Source organism: Cebus imitator, unplaced genomic scaffold (genome assembly GCF_001604975.1).
Source record: "Cebus imitator isolate Cc_AM_T3 unplaced genomic scaffold, Cebus_imitator-1.0 Scaffold229, whole genome shotgun sequence".
NCBI classification, from domain to species: Eukaryota; Metazoa; Chordata; class Mammalia; order Primates; family Cebidae; genus Cebus; species Cebus imitator.
In genome coordinates this window covers 1,334,862-1,352,267 of record NW_016107544.1, presented here as the reverse complement: position 1 = coordinate 1,352,267, position 17,406 = coordinate 1,334,862, and the positions used below count along the sequence as shown (strand labels likewise).

The window sequence follows — 17,406 nt, the reverse complement described above, 5'->3', positions numbered from 1 at the left end:
TCCCAGCTACTTGGGAGGCTGAGGCAGGAGAATCACTTGAATCCGGGAGGCAGAGGTTGTGATGAGCCGAGATTGCACCACTGCACTCCAGCCTGGGCAACAAAATGAGACACCATCTCAAAAAAAAAAAAAAGAACTTTTCCTTTGCATTCAAGTGTGGCTGTTTGGTATAAGAGGCCTAACTTTGGGCCTCTCTTGGTTTTCAATATGCCTTCCTCACTGAACTTAATAATTTCTAGCTTTTAATTTAAAGTTAGAGATGTGTGACTCTTTTCTTCACTTGAACACTTAGAGGCCATTATAGAATTACTAATTGACCTACGTCAATATTGTTGTGTCTCAGGGAATAGAAAGGCCCAAGGATATGGAGAGAGATGGGGGAATGGGCAGGAAGTGAAGCAGTCAGAACACACACAACATTTATTGCTCGTTGTTTTCCATGGTGGCAGTTCGTGGAACCCCAAAGCAATGACAATACTAACATCGCAGATCACTGATAACAGATCACCATAACAGATATAATAATGAAAAAGTCTGAAATATTGAGAGAATTACCAAAATGTGACACAGAGACACAAAGTGAGCACATGCTGTTGGAAAAATGGTGCCAACTGACTTGACACAGGGTTGCCACGAACCTTGAATTTGTAAAAAACACAATATCTGTGAGGTGCAATAAAACAAAGTGTGATAAAACAAGGTGTGTGTGTGTGTATGAGGCACACAGTACTTTTTTTAGAATCTGTATAATTAGGCAAAATATATGATGGTTACCACAGATCTGAGTTATCTCCCCATAGCTGCTATACCATTACAAAATATTTATGAGCTTGCTGCCACTAAAAATAAAATGACATGAGAATAAAGTGACACTATTTGTTATCAGAGTCCTTCATGGTTTATGAGGTAACAGCATTCACTTATTCTGTGTATTTCTAGCACTTCCATCGAAACAAACGTTGCACTAAAGCTTGCTCTCTAAAACGTTAGAGTCTAGCTGGCGAGAAAGAGAATTAATCTAAATACAGGTCCACAATGTTCTATCTGCAATCCTGAAATCCAAAAACCCTCTGAAAGATACAAATTCTTTTTGAAAGTCTGCAGTTAACTTCTTTGGGAACAGCCTGCCTAACTGATGTTGGGTGGGTATTTACAATCTCTACTTGTCCCATTCACTGGGGACACTCATACATTTCACTGTTTCTGTATGTGTCTGAGTAGACTATGCTGTCCCAGGACCCACTGCAGATACAGCACAAGCACCACCTTCCTAGAACCTTCAGATTTGGATTGGATGGAGGATTGTGGATCAGCATTGTCATTCAGCAAACACTTCATTAGAGGAATGAATGAGGTTGGCATGAGTTTCTCACTCTGATGCTTCACAGAAGAGATGACATTTAAGTGAAAGGGAAAGGACACTTCACACAGAGCTCATAGGCATTTCACATGGGGCACGGGTTCATAGAGAACATGGCGTCTATGTTGAGGACTGGCAACTGATGAGAGGGAGTGGAGGGTGATGTCTAGACAAGTGGTTCTCAAAATGTTGGGTTTTGGGACCCCTTTCCACTCTTAAAAATTGACAACTTCAGCCAGGTGCAGTGGCTCACACCTGTAATCCTAACACTTTGGGAGGCCGAGGCAGGTGGATCATGAGGTCAAGAGATAGAGACCATCCTGGCCAATATGGTGAAAACACGGCTCTATTAAAAATACAAAAATTAGCTGGGTGTGGTGGCGCATGCCTGTAGTCCCAGCTACTTGGGAGGCTGAGGTAGTAGAATCATTTGAACCCGGGAGGCAGAGGTTGCAGTGAGCCAAGGTTGCACCACTGCACTCTAGCCTGGCGACATGGTGACACTCTGTCTTCAGAAAGAAACAAAAAAAAAACCCAAAACAAAAAACTGACAACCCCAAAGAGGTTTTGTATATGTGGATTACATCTACTGATTTTATCATATTATATATTAAAACTAAGAAATATTAAAACATTTAATTCATTAAAAATGGTGATAATAAACCCATTATGTGTAAACACAAATATAATATTTTAATAGAAAAATAATTATTTTCCAAAGGAAAAAAAAAAATTAATGAGACAACTGGCTATTTCATTTTTTGCAAATCTTTTCAATATCTGGTTTGATAGAAGAAGGCAGCTGGATTCTCATATATGCTTCTGCATTCAACCTCTTGCAAGATGTTGCTTTGATTGAAGTATAGGAAGAAAATCTATTCTCATATAGATAAGAAGTTAGGAAAAGGAGGAGTATATTAGTACCCTTTTTAGATGATAGGGATATTTTTGTTACTACACCAAAACTTGACAAGGGGTAACTTCTTAAAAGTTAGCTGCAATGTGGAATCTGAAACTCTATCAGTGAGCTTTTCATACTATTACATTAACATCCACTGGTCTCTTCTGTATTTTGAATGAATCTTTTACTCATGCATGGTTTTGTAACGTCAGGTGTTTGTCATTTGGAAAACATGTTTCTTCCAAATGCTGATACACTTCACTCCCTTCCTCCCCTTTTCTTGCCATCCACATCACTAATAATATCACCAATCTCATCAGAAAAGTCTGTAAGTATTATGAAGCTGTCAAGCCCACAGTGGTGGTACTAGTTTTCCAAAATTCTAATTTCTGCTTGAAAGCTCAAATTTTATAATTAGCAACAATGTAGTCAGTTGTTATCCTTGAAGTGTCAGGCTTGTTTAATTTCATTCATTTTCAAGAAAACATCTGCCAAACACTCAAGTGTGAATAAGCATAGGTTGCCTGTCAATTGTCCTTTCAGAGTGACTGGAGTTCAGCTCATACTCATCCAGACACAGAACTGCTTTTCCCTAAGACAGGCATCCTACTTCAGTATGCAGCAGAAGTGATTCATGTGTACTTCCTATTAATATTAAAAGGGATGTGTCCTCGAGGTTTGAGATTTTAACAAAATCAATACAGACGCTCCTCAACTAAGATGGTGTTAAGTCTCAATAAACCCAACGTAAGTAGAAAACATCGTTAAGTTGGAAAATGCACTTAATACCCCGATTAACCAAAGTCAAGAAATTGTAAATTGAGCCACTGTAAATCAGGGACCGTCTGTACATTTTACTGCTTTGCTTTTTTTTTTTAATAACCATAAGTTCATGGTAGTAAAGAAAATAATAACTAGTCATATGGTTTAATGTTAATGCCTTGTTTTGTGTGAAGGCACCGGCAGTTTTACTCACCACTGCTTCTATACCATCTGTGCAAGTATTGACACAGTAAAAAAGGAAAGTGATGTCTTGTGTTATTATGAAAGTAGTTTTGACCTTGTGGAGCTCTTGTAAAGGTCTCAGGGACTCATCAGAGTCTGCAGAGAATATCTTAAGGGCTGCTGGTTTAGATCATAAAGTGTTTTGTATGCCATACTGACAAGTATAGTCTTATCCTGTAGGCAATGGAAAGCCATTGATGAATTTTAAGAGAAAACAACATGCTCATATTTGTGTTTTAGAAAAGTCATCTTATCAGTAATGTGAGGCATAGATTTGAGAGGGTCAAGTTATTGGCAGTGACTCTACATAGGGGTGATTGTGCTAGGCAAGGTCAAAGATGACGATGATTTGACCTAGAAGGTAGGAACTAGTGATTGGGGAGTGGAGTATGAGTTTGGAGATATTTAGGCGTTTTTTCTAGAAACTGACCTATGAGAGCTAAGGGAAGGAAAGAATTCATTCAGAGGTATTTCCAGGAATCTGACTTCAGTGACTAGGTGGATGATGGTGGTACTTTAATTTAGACAATCAATACAAGAACAAGAGCAGGCTGGGACTGGGAGAAAAGCAAGAGGAAGATAAATTCAGTTTATGACAGGTCAAGATTGTACAGTCTATGGCCCATCCAAATGGAAATGTCCAATAGAAATTTGGATCGAGGGCTCAGGAGAAAAGTTTGAATAGTGGTGAAAATTCAAAACTAATTTGTCTGGAAGTTAACACGAAGGGATGGGGTTGTCCAGGGACAATCCAGTATATATAGAGAAAACAAAATAGGCCCTAAGTAATACCATTATTTCAGTGCAAAAAAGAGGAGATGGGAACAAGAGTGGGAAAGAGGCATTCAGAAAGGGAGATGCCCGAGGAAAGTGCTGCCATAGAGCTAAGGTGGTTTTTAGAGGCTAGTTATGTTCAGGTTAAATCGCTGTTAACAGATGTTCATAGTTTTCTAACTAGAGTCAATATATAATTTCCCTGCCTCATTGATGTGGACAGAAATGAGGCTGAGGACACAGGGATTTCTTTCAACCCATCCTCTTGCACCTTCTGTAATCTACCATGAAGAGGATATTCCACACAACTACTAGTCCAAGCAGACTGTACAGATGTGTAGAGCTGGCCTGAAATCGATCTAAAGACTGGAGGCAAGCCTGGTCAGTTAACGCACATTCTGAATTTGAGCCACAACAGTGACCCGTAGACATGTTGCAAGAAAATAAACGTTAGTGAAAGTCATTGAGTCTTCAAAAATGTTTGTTATGTAGCATTATTGTGGTAATAACCGAAGAGCAGCAGTTCCTTGTTAAATGTTAGAAAGAAGTGAACTAGGCTTCTGAGATCAGATAGTAGATTGAATGTCCCTCTCCCAAGACCAAATAAAATGAGTAAAGAAGAGTAAACGCTAGCAAAAATGCATGAACAGAACAATATCGAGTGGTAAGGTAGACATCATACAAAAAAAATTTTAAAAACCTGGGGTCAAAGAAAGGAATCTGATTCTGGAGCATGGTGAAGAGTTGCACAGGGGCTCAACTTCAAAACTTGCCCATGGCCCTAGGATCATTATTTTATTATGAGTCAAAATCCTGAGAATTCTCAATACTATCAGGAAATGGTGTGGCAGTCTCATCTTTTTCCTCTTCTGGCTGTACAGCAGGGGAGATGGATGTGGTAGAAAACAGATAAACATCAAGGCTGGCCACCTCTGAGGGAAGGACTTAGGGATATACACCAAATTGGGATCATTAAAAACTCAAAGGAACAGAAGATGCCCCTCCCATGTAAGTAATGTGAACCCTGAAACACCCTTAACATAATCTCAAAGTGAGAAGAGTCAGTTCAGCCAGGTGCATGCTGGCTTGGGCGCCAGCTCTGCCTTCCCCTTCCCTCAGGTCAAAGAACACACAGAGACACTACAAATCAGCTTTACTTACAAGGAGAACCACTATGCTTCAGAAGTATTTGCTGTTGAATACTGAACATGTACACAGATCTCAGTTGCTTACTGAATTTAACCTGGTTAATCTACTAAACTTACATGAGAAAGAAGGACTTCTTCAGGAATGCCTCAGAAAAAGCAAATTACATCACAGAGGAACGCTTTGTCTAGCCCAGCCTTCTCATAGCAATCGTAAATGCTTGATGAGCCGTGTTTACACATGCGGAGAAAATGTGAACGAGAACACTGCGTCCATGCAACACACCATTCAATCATAAAGGTTAGCCAGTAGACATTCTTATACATGAAAAAACTCAGGGAAGACAGCACCATCCAGCCAATCAAGAAACAAATCAAAGTAAAAACTTTGGGAATGGAGGCGCTATGGTCAAAGGCCTAGTATAAACACTGCATAGATTTAAATATAACATGAAAATTAAACTACAGGATATGATTTAAAAATTGTGAATATCATAAACCCAGACAGTGCAAAAATACTACTACTATCCAAGGTAGAGGGTGATAGGGAAGGATTATGGGAGAAAGTATGAGGGTGCAAATGTACATGTTTTTCAAGCAGAGACAACATGTTCTGAACAATTCCTTCTGTTTTACTTTAGTTTCTTTCATTTGTTGAATTAAAGTAAAATTAAAGATTTCTCTAAAACAAACAAAAATCTACAGTATTCATTTCATAAACCTACTAAGCTTTCTTTTCTTTTTCCCTTATGCATAGTAGGATATCAAAAATAATATTTACCTTAATTCTATGTTTATTTTTGGGTGATAGGATTTGAGGTGACTTTAAAAACTATTACTTTATTCTTACATTTTAAATCATTTATAAATGAGCGTATGACATTCATACTTCTTCAAAAACAAGAGAATAGATTTTCTTTATAAATATGGATACAAATATGCCATGATGTTAATTAGTGTTGATTATGGGTAGCAGGAATAGAGGTATTTTCCTCTTTGTACTATTTTGTATAGTTGAGGAATAAATGGGAGATAAAAACTGGATTTAGTATAGACTACTGTGATAGACGTAAGATGGCCTCAAAATCTATGCCATTCCTCCCACTGAGGGAATGGTCACTGTTTCTCCTCTCCTTGATTCTGAGCTAGAGTATGACCTATCTTAATCAACAGAATGTGGTGGAAGCGACTCTGAATCTTGCTAGGGCAGGCCTTAATGGAAATGCAGGTTCTGCTTTTACCCCTTTTAATTATTTCCCTTTGACATCAGCTGCTAAGTGAAAAATCTAATTAATTGGTTAGAGAGAAAGCTCATATGGAGAGGGCCTGGAACCGGCTCAGACATTCCAACCCCAGCCAAGCTTTCTGCTGAATGTAACCTCATGAAGCACCCCAGCAAATGCCACACATTGAGCAGATGAACCACCCAGCTGATCCCTGCCCAAATTTCTGATCCAAAGAATTATGGGCAGATAGTAGTTGCTTTAAACCACCAAGTTTTGGGGTACGCAGTGGTGAAAATTCTTTTGAAAGGTGTGACTTTGAATGTAAAGAGTGAGCTAAGGCAGTAAATAAGTGACAAAGAAGATTTTTTGCTCTTGATTTTTAAAAGATAGGGTATTATAGCATAAAGTATCTACTCTTATGAATTTTGTTTGTTTGTATAACTCTTTACACTAAAGGAATTCTATTCTGTAAAAGACCTTACTTCATCTGTTGTTTCTTGGACAGTGAGGATCATGCCTGCTGTTAAGTCTCACCTACGACTATTCCCATAATGTTCAATGGGTTTCTTCAGGCCGGTAGCTTTTCCCATTTTACCAAACAATTTTTATTGCTTCTCATTGCAAAAGTGCTGTTATAATTTAAGTACAGAAAAAATAATAAATTCTACCACTCAGAGATATCCACTAGTAAAATTCTGATATAATTGTAGTCTTTTTTCTCTTGAGTTAAACTTTTGTTTTGCAAAATGAGCTCACGTCTATGTTTTGTAATGTGCATTTTCATTGAAAAACATCTTGTGAACATTTTCAATATTCTTAAATATTCTCTGCAACATCATTTCCAATAGTGCAGAGATTTCAGTGTATTTGCTATAGTTAAAAATATGGAAAGAATATAGAGAATGCTGGTGTCACAGGTACCCGTCACATAAGAGGATCTGAATAAATAACTATTGTCTGAAAGGATGAAAGCCAGAACAAGCATCTTTTTGATTAGCTAAATCTTAGTGCGATTATTAATTGCCACCTTTGGGCAAACTCTGAAAATGGGTCAAAGGCTAGGCACATCTCTCAGGCAATTTAATAATGAATGACAGGTATTGCCAAATTATCCTCGAGAAATGTTTTATCAAGTTATATTGCACCTGACTGGTGGGTCCTTTACGTGGATTTTAGTATACTGCACCTTTTCTCTAGAATCACTTTAATGATTTATTTGCAGAAACATTATTATAAGCTCTGACAGAATGAGTACTAGGTTTACTCTCTGTCTCCATTCTTGATGACCAGCTTGAAAGAGCTCAGTTCATCATCAACCCAGAAGTGGAGTGAAGTATGTTTCACAGTTACTTACGGGACTATTGAACATATCTGCAGACAAATGCATTTGGTCCCAGAAAATCAAGCTTCATAGTGGCTGTGCCTCTCTTTTAGTATCAATATCTATCCATGTACCTATATCTACATGTACAAAACACTTAAATATAATCAGAATGTCCAAATCAAACAACTGTTGCAAAAATGTTATATCATTCATGCAGAGAGAAGAATAAAATGGGAATATCCAGGTTCATTTTGGCACTTGGTCATTTGACTCATTTTCACAGACAGGATGTAGGACACTGGGGTATGGTATAACAGTTAATAGTTGAGGCTCTCCAGAAAGAGAGACTGTGGCTTGAAACTGCCTCTGCCAATTGTCCATCAGGATGATCTTGGGCTTGTTATTTAACCTCATGCTTTCAGTTTCCCCATTTGTAAGATGGGGATGATAGAAATACCTTCCTCATGAAGATTACCATAAGATTTAAATGAGATAATGGAACAAGAGGTGAATGAAAATGTTTGGCAGAGCCTGGTACAAAGTACATGTTGAGTAAATATCAGCTATTATTTGCATTATTTTTTGTAATATGCTCTTACAAAAAACAGCCAAGGCAATGAACGTTAATGAGTTAATTATCTTAGCAACTTTAATGTAGGTTAGCAAAAAAGAAATGTCATTTACTTTATGTATAATCTAAGTGAGTGACTCAAAACTTAGCTATATCTTACCTATACTGTAATTTTGATTTTTTATTTTCAGGTAACATATGATACATATGTTTTTGTATATATTGTAAAACTGTGAGAATTAACTAAATTATTAAATAATTTTAAAATTAAATAATTAAAACTAATAATTAGTTTAAAATGGACAATTATACTAATTATAATTCTTTCAAGATTTTTAAAATCAAGAAACAATACTAGAACTACGTTGTTAGCAGTAAACTTATATTTTCCATTTTTGCTTATATTGAGATTTGATTGTTCATTTAAAATTTGAATATTACCTACCACTTGGTACTTGGACATAAAGTGAAAAATAAATCCACTTAATATAGAAATTTTATAGAACTAAAACAAGTTTTAAAAATATGCAACGCAGTTTGTGAAGCAAATCAGTTACACAGATCAATGGGGCACTTCCTGTGCGTTTGTAAATGATAAAAAAACTTGAAAGATGTTTTTAAACCACTAGAATATGAAAAAAAATCTTTTTTTTGTCCATAACACAGGTAGGGGAAATAAGCTCACAGGTTGAAATATGCAGAGAAAATGTCATTAACAAGTAAGTCCTCACTAGTAAAGTGAGGAGGATGGATGTAATGGCCTTGAAGGTTTTGTCCATATCTTAAGGCTTTTTATTCTATCTAGTGTTGTCTGAGCTTTAAGGGAATATATAAAAAGCAATGGACATTAACACTAACTCTTCCCAACATTACTCAGATTGCCTGCAATAGGCTATAGAAAAAGAAGATGAAGAGGTAAGGCAGGAAAGGGCAGCTATTAAAACCCAAATGTTTCTTTTATTGCTCTTTGCTTTGTGTGATTACTCTACACGCTTTAAGTATGGTTATGGCAAACTAAAGTCGTTGAAAAATAATCTTTTGCTGGGAATTCTTTAAAAATGTTTTGTTCTCTCTTAAGCCTCATTTATAAAGGTTTCCAGATGCTTATCCTCACAGATTAAACCCAGCATGATGCAGACCCTTACAATAATATTCACTGCCATGAAGCCAAGAAAAAACTACTTTGAGATCTAAATGCCTATCACCAAAAGAATCAGGGTCCAGGGAATTTTCTGCTGCTATTAAAGGTGTGATTCTCTGAAGTCATTTGGAAACAACCTAGGTTCTCAGCAGCAACACATCTATCCTGTACTGTGTCAAAGCACATCAAATAGTTGGCGTTCCAAGCCTCAAACAGGTTATTTTTCATTATGCGAATGCATAATGAAAGGATGTGGGCAAAGAACAGAATGTAAATTGGATGCTGACTTCTGACTTTAATAGCCAGCAGTACTGGGCTCAAACAGTCATTCTAATTTCAAGAGACAATTCCAAAGTGGTTCTCCAGAGAAAGGAGAGGGTATTTTTAAAATATTTGTTCAATGTGAATGGACTGGGCTTGCCAAAAATGACTTTTTATGCTGGCATGCGATCTCTTAGAGGGAAGTCTGCCTGAGTCACTGGATACATCAAAGGTAGAGTCCAGTGAATGGAATTACTGCAGGCTGTGTGAACAAGCCAGATACCCGCATTCATCTGCCCACTGCTGGGATTTCAGCCCTCCTTTTAATTACATTAAAGCAGCTGGTACCACTGGTTACTGAAGTCTTCAGATTACCTTGATTGCTTGGTCATTATCTCTAATCAGCTGCTTCTTCTCATCTTCAAACTTTTGTATAACATCCTGGAGCCGCCTTTCTGCAGCAAGCTGCTGCCGGCTGTTCTCCTCTTTCAGAGAGGAAATGGTTGTCTGAAGTTCTGCTATGATCTAAAATGAAAACAGCATGCTATAACTTCAAATTCTTCTGGGAGAGGCATCTATTTTATATGTATTTATGCTTAACAAAAGAATGGATTTGGCAAAACTCTATTCCACAAACTAAATATTTTCAATTAACATATCACACACTATAATGCATGAAATTCCACACAATAAAAGACTTTAATAAAACTGTGAATGGTGAACAACTGCTGAACCAAATATACTTGGAAGACGTTTCCACTATAACATTCCACAATATTTACTCATCAGAAGAAAGAACATCTGTGATCTCAAAAATATGAAAAGTGTCAGATTTTATTTTACTGAGAAATACACTTATTAGAATGAGAAAAGCTATTCTGCTTTTCATAATGCTTTGAAGTGTAATAACCAAAGAAAAAAATGAACAGAGTTTATTCTTCAGTCACCTAATTCTAAGCAATAATTTTTGAGAATACAGTAATGTTTGTGTATTGTGTTTAACACTTTAAGTTCTTATGTCATTTACTACTGTGAGACAAGTATTATTGTGTATCTTTTATTTCTGATTTTTATTTATTTATTTTTGAGATGGAGTTTTGCTCTTGTTTCCTAGGCTAGAGTGCAGTGGTGCAATCTTGGGCTCACTGCAACCTCCGCTTCCTGGTTCAAGTGATTCTCCTGCTTCAGTCTCTCCAGTAGCTGGGATTACAGAGGTACCTGCCACCACATACAGCTAATTTTTTGTATTTTTAGTACAGACAGGGTTTCATCATGTTGGCCAGGCTGGTCTTGAACTCCTGACCTCAGGTGATTCACCTGCCTCAGCCTCCCAAAGTGCTAGAATTACAGGCATGAGCCACCAGGCTAGGCTTGCCTATCTTTTATAAATGAGGATGCAGAGGCATGGAAAGAGGCCAAATATCTTACATTGTTGAAAATGACATCCAACTAAGGAGACAGGCCATCAGACCAATCACTGCACTAATTGGGTCTTTTAACCAGCCAACTTTATCTTTCTTTAAGATACGTTTTTGGTATTGCAGAGAAGTTTATACTTGCAAGTGGGTTGTTTTCTTCCTAACTCATGGATAATTATTTTGCTTTACGTGATGCCATTTTCATTCCCTCCTCTAGTATTCCTTACATTTAAGAATCTGTTGTCTCCCAGACAGGGTTCTTCCAGCTTCTCAAATTAACCATCTGATGAGAAACTTTTATATTTAATTGGCCTTCTGAGAGCATTTGTCCTTCCTTTGGTTTGGATGTATTCATTTCCTTGCAAATTCAATAGTGATGACTTTTTAAAAGCAGGAAATAGTTGTTTCTTCTAATAAAAGAAACAACATTAGACCATGTTCAAATATAATTCTTTTGGTTCTAAGCCGGGGGGAGGGCAGTTGGTGAGAAATACTGGACAAGGCATCTTTCTTGAGCTCAGGTTTTCCACCTATTTTGTGGTGATGAAACTAGATTATAGAATTATAAGGCAATAAATAGAAACTGTCTGAAGCCAAATGCTATAGAAATACTAGTTGTTACTACTGACATAAATAGTAGCATCTTGACAATAAAATATGGAGTATTTATGCTTTGAGAAACGAGCAAATTCACTGTGCCAAAGCTTGACATTTAGAATTTGTCCATAATCAAATATTTAGCCAATTGTGAAATGACAAAATAGATAATAGCAGTATGTCAATATTATTAAATGCAAACTTGAAACTTCTGCTGTGAGTGGAGGCCTTCATTTACTGAGAATGAAGATGTTTTCATCCATTTTCTGAATTGTGATTAAATATTGTTTCCATTCTGACATCAACTCAATTAATTCTCATAGTAAATGAGTAAATTCTCACAGTAAAAAGCACTTCCGTGAAACAGGAAAGATTAAATTCTCATAGTAAATGTCAAAAATTGATGCACAGAACAATGAACTCACAGTCACAGAGCCAGAGGAGCCGGGGATAAAAAGAGCCAGATATCCTTGGCCTAGTATAAAATTGAAGATTGATCTTTTATGAGAACATGGGGCCAAACAGCAAAAAAACAACTTACTATTTCAATGTTTTAAGCTGAGTAAACTACGACTTTGCAGAGTGGGTTTAATTCTGGAGAGAGAAGGAGGGCAAGAGAGAGAGAGTGAGAGAGACAGGGTGTGTGCGTGTGTTTAGCTCTGTGCAGTTTTAACACATGAATAGATTCCTATATCCACAACTGCAGTCATGTGATGTATTTTTAAAGTACAAAGTAATGTTTTCTTTAAAAAGTACTAAGATTGAGACTAGCTTGTAGCTGACCAAAGAATAAAGATAAAAAATATTCTGGGATACTTCAAATGATCAAAGGGCATGGAACAGGGGCATTTCTCATTTTCAGAAGATTTAGGACAAAATAAATTCAGGTTTTGAGGTGGGCAGATCACCTGAAGCCAGGAGTTCAAGATCAGCCTGGCCAACATGGCGAAACCCCATCTCTATTAAAAATGCAAAAAATTAGCTGGGTGTAGTGACGCACGCTTGTAATCCCAGCTACTTGGGAGGCTGAGGCTGGAGAACCACTTGAACTCGGGAAGTAGAGGCTGCAGTGAGCCAAGATTGCACCATTTCGCTCCAGCCTGGGCAACAAGAGTGAAACTCCATCTCAAAAAGAAAAAAACTGCAGGTTTTGGAAGGGACTACAAGTCCAGGATGTTCTAAGAAGGACATGCTTGCTTTTATGTGGAAAATAAAACATTACATTCTTTGGGGGAATAAGGAGAGATTCCTTTGGGGGAAATACTGAGATTATTTTTGGAAAGCTATTTTTAAAACCTAGGAAGGTGATATAAAAGGGAGAATGTTAAAACGCTTCAGGTGAAACAACTTGGCTAGATAAATAGATAAATTATTTGGTTGAACAGACTCACAGATGATACGGCTATAGAGCAGTAACTAAAATAAGGATAATTTAAAAAACAAGATTTAATACTTTAAGACTGAGAAATAATCATAATAATCAGATTAACATGCTTCAGGTAAGGAACAAAACTCTCCAGGTTGTAGACCTAGAGTGTAAGAAAATGGACTACTTTCTTCTTCGCTCAGGGTATATAATAACTGGTACTCAGTTATTAAGTAGAACTATAATCACGGTAAGCAATAAAAAGCCATCACCTGGCAAATTATATCCAGATAATCTACCCTTCCTGCAGAATAATAATGTTAACATTTCTAAGAAAAAATGAAAGCTAATATATATAATCATAATCAAAACCCTCCAGTTTTGATTGAATCATTATTAAAAACCATAGAATAAAATGCTACCACTCAACTAAAATGTTTATACTTCATTAGCTTCAAACAAAGAAGTGGATTAGAGCATTTTCATATAGCTATTAAAAATTATATTTTGGGAAACAAAAGGAGAGCTATTTTGAGCTGATGCTGTAAGCAACGAACCCATGAAAGTCATAATGGTTAATAATTGTTAAGCAATTAACGCTTTGGGAAAATGTTAGTGGTCTTAAAAAAAAGAGCAGGATCCTAAATAAGTGTTAGAATTTCACCTTCAACTCATTCTATTGTTTTTCAGATTGTAGTACAGTTTGAGAGTTTTATAGAACTCTTCTTTAAAATATAATACAATAGAGAAGACAAACTTAGGAAGGCTTAGGGAGGTTAGGTGAATGCTGAAGCGCCTCATAACATAAGAGGATGCCCTGTGCATTCTGGGTTGGCCCCTAGGAGGCTGGCATAAAGATGGGCACAGGTTCACGTGGAATATTCCCAGGTACTAATATGCATCAGGTGTTGGGTAGTAAGTGTGGGGCAGTGGTAGGAGACACCAGTCCCTTGGCAGCAGGCAGCTCGACTGGCATCCCAACGTCAGTCCTGCCCATGTTTCTAACTATGGACATTCTGACAAAATGGCAGTATCTTTCCTTGAAAAATGGCCACTAGATGACTAGGTTGAGTGGGGAAAATCATATTAATATTGAAGAGACAAGGGTAATATATAATAACTTACTATTTCAATGTTCTAAGTGGAGTAAACTTCAGTATTCACCACTGCGGTGTTTGCATTGTCTCCATTCCTTTGTTAAGATTTAAAAAATGTGATTCTGATGGAAATGATATTTGGGGGTGTGCCCAGAGATGGTGCCAACACTGCGGTGATGGTGAGGGTGAGCGCTGCAGATCTCAGAAGCGGGCACAGTTCTCAGGTGTGCCCAGGGTTCAGCGTACATGGTCTATTAGGTCCTAAAGGCTTGATAAAATCATGAAAAGTAAGTAGCTTCCTCTAAAGGAGGAAAACCTTTAAAATATTTTCCAAATTTAATCTGATGCTCTCTGGGGGTACCAACACATTGATTACTAATGCATCCATTTTCTTTTTTTTCAGAGATGGCTTTTTAAAACCCCGACAGAGTTAAGCAGTTTGGCTTTTGGTGTTCTTCATCAGCTTAATGCAATACAAGTTAGAGATTCCAACAAACTATCATTTAAATATGAAGAGATCAATCCACAGTCCTGTTTCATAATGCTCCTTTAAAAATAATCGGACATGCTTCTCTGAACTGACTGGCATTGTAGACTAAGGTTTCTCAAATACCAGTTCACATATACGAATATTTAGGGGTGAGCAAACAAAACATTATCGATGTAAGGTTCTCATCCTAACTTTTATGAGAAGGATGGACTACCTTTTATTCCATTACACCCTTTCTAAGGTGTTTTGGTGTTGCACTGTTCCTTGATTATTGAAATGACAGTTGTTGCTAGTCAGTTCTTCCTTCTCCTCCTTCAAGTCTTTTCTTGGGAAAACAGGAACCCTATGCCTCTCCAAACTTTTCAAGGAGATTTTATCAACTTGTAAACACCCAAAAACATGGTGTCTGAAGCAATAATCTGTCCCACCTTCCAAACTTTTTTTTGTTCTTCTCTCCCTCCCTGCCTCTTTCTCTATGGCAATTTTAGTGCTGAGACTATAATAACTCACAGTCATTAGGTGCTTTAGTGTGTACTAGGCACTACGCTGAACACATTTTTGGCATTGTTTTACTTAATAGTTAAAACCATCCTATGAGGTTAGTACTGCCCCCTACTTGACAGATGAGAAAACTGAATTCCAAAGAGGGCAGGTAACTTGCTCAAGGTCACGGAAGTGGTAGGGCTGGTATTCAAATCCAGGGGTGTTGGACTCGAGAGCTCAGGCTTTCTTCTGCTTTCACTTATGTTTAATTTGCTTTAATATCAACTAATCAGGCTTCTTCATACATTCCTTTAGATAAATACTCCTGTTTACACTCTCATTATTTAGGCATTTTTATTAGCTATCTTATATCTCACTCTCGGTCTGCTTCCCCCATTTAACATAAAGCAAAATAAGCAGAATATTATGATACGCCAACTGGGGATTTTTAATGTTTTAATTTAAACTTTAACTTTTGGCCTAAATAGATTCTTTTTTTTAATTGTAAGAATCTTTTTCAGTGGATTAAAAGGACATTTCTCCATGTTCCTTTCTCAAGGAAGGGCTGGGATAATGGCAACCAAGACATAATCATCATTTCTTACATAAACACATAGGACTCTTCATTTGGACAAAGACTTTTTGCTTTTCTAATGGGATGTGAATTAGTAGAATGGAAATTTTAGGCTGGGCATGGTGGCTCATACCTGTAATCCCAGCACTTTGGGAGGCTGAGGTGGGTGGATCATCTGAGGTCAGGAGTTCGAGACCAGCCTGACCAACATGGTGAAGCCCTGTCTCTACTAAAAATACAAAAAATTAGCCAGGCATGGTAGCAGGTGCCTGCAATTCCAGCTACTTAGGAGGCTGAGACAGGAGAATCACTTGAAACCAACCTGGAGGTGGAGATTGTAGTACGTCCAGACTGCACCACAGCACCACTGTACCAGCCTGGGCTACAAGAGCAAAACTCCATCTCAAAAAAAAACAACAACAACAACAAAAAAACAAAAAACCAGAAAGAAAAAAGCCATTTTATAATTATCACCAAAGTTTTGCCATATTAAAAATGGGCCAGGCTGGTAGTGTTAAGAATTTTCACTTTGAAGTCAGATCCAGACTGGGTGCTGGCTTAGTCACTTGCCAACTTATGTGATCTTATCTCTCTGAATCTCAGTTTTCGCAAATGGAAAAATGGCACCAATAATAGTTCCTAATCCCAGAATTATTGTGAAAGACTGAATGAGTCAACATGGTTAATGCCCCACCAACATTGGATACTATTATTGTTTTGTTGTTACTACTATTATGTGGAATTATGTGGTAGTATGGTACACAAATTCCAGTTTACTACCAAATACCACCATGTGGGTGTGTGTATATATATATATATATATATATATATATATGTATTTATATATATATGAAGACAAGCTGATTTTACCAATCGTTAGATATGATACTTACAAAACCAAATGGATTTACCTACCTGCAAAGTAAAAATAAGTAGTATTTATTTGTTCTAGAATCACTTGTACAACTAAGGAATACTTGGAGTTCCTTAAATGATACTACTGGATATCACTGTAAAAATTTATGCTGAAAAAGTACTCTGAGCATCATATTTCAAGTAGGGACAGGCATTCAATTATTGGCCTTTCTTATACTGAAACTACAATAGTAAGTACAAGTAGCAAGTTGTGGATATAGGGACTTAGAATTCTCTTTTTCCTAAAAGAGTCAACAGTTGAGCTGCAGACGTAGCCTAGAATTATTTGTCATTTTGAATTTTGTTTGAGGCAGCCTTTAGGTACAGCAAAATAGGATATTACAAAAAAAGCACAGCTAGTGCCAAACTGCACAGGCTGGTTTTACAACATCTGTGTGTGTGTGTGTGTGTGCATGTGTGTGTTGTTTCAAATGGTTAAATATGCCTAATTTTTCTTGACTTTAATGACTGAAATATTAAAACCATATTGTTTATTTGTATACCCAGAAAAATATGATGCAATTCCACAAAAAAACTGAAATGAATGAAGTTTAACTTGAAAGTACAAAGGCTTTTGTTGGGGAGGGATAACATGGGGAGAAATGCCAGATATAGGTGATGGGGAGGAAGGCAGCAAACCACACTGCCATGTATGTACCTATGCAACAATCTTGCACGTTCTTCACATGTACCCGAAAACCTAAAATGCAATAAAATATATATTTAAAAAAAAAGAAAAAAAAAGAATAAAAGTCTCT

General features: G+C 37.0%; 1 protein-coding gene across 8 annotated transcripts in view; it reads right to left on the bottom strand.

Moving 5' to 3' along the window:
• CEP112 (centrosomal protein 112) overlaps positions 1-17,406 on the bottom strand; it is a 646,693-nt gene that overhangs the window by 188,036 nt on the left and 441,251 nt on the right. For all 8 annotated transcript variants that reach the window (XR_005195271.1, XR_005195272.1, XM_017497316.2 and 5 more), the window contains one exon: positions 10,084-10,233. Coding sequence is in view for 6 of the 8 variants with exons in the window: in XM_017497316.2 (XP_017352805.1) it covers positions 10,084-10,233 (150 nt within the window). In the remaining 2 variants the exon portion in view is untranslated. The remainder of the gene's footprint in view (positions 1-10,083; positions 10,234-17,406) is intronic.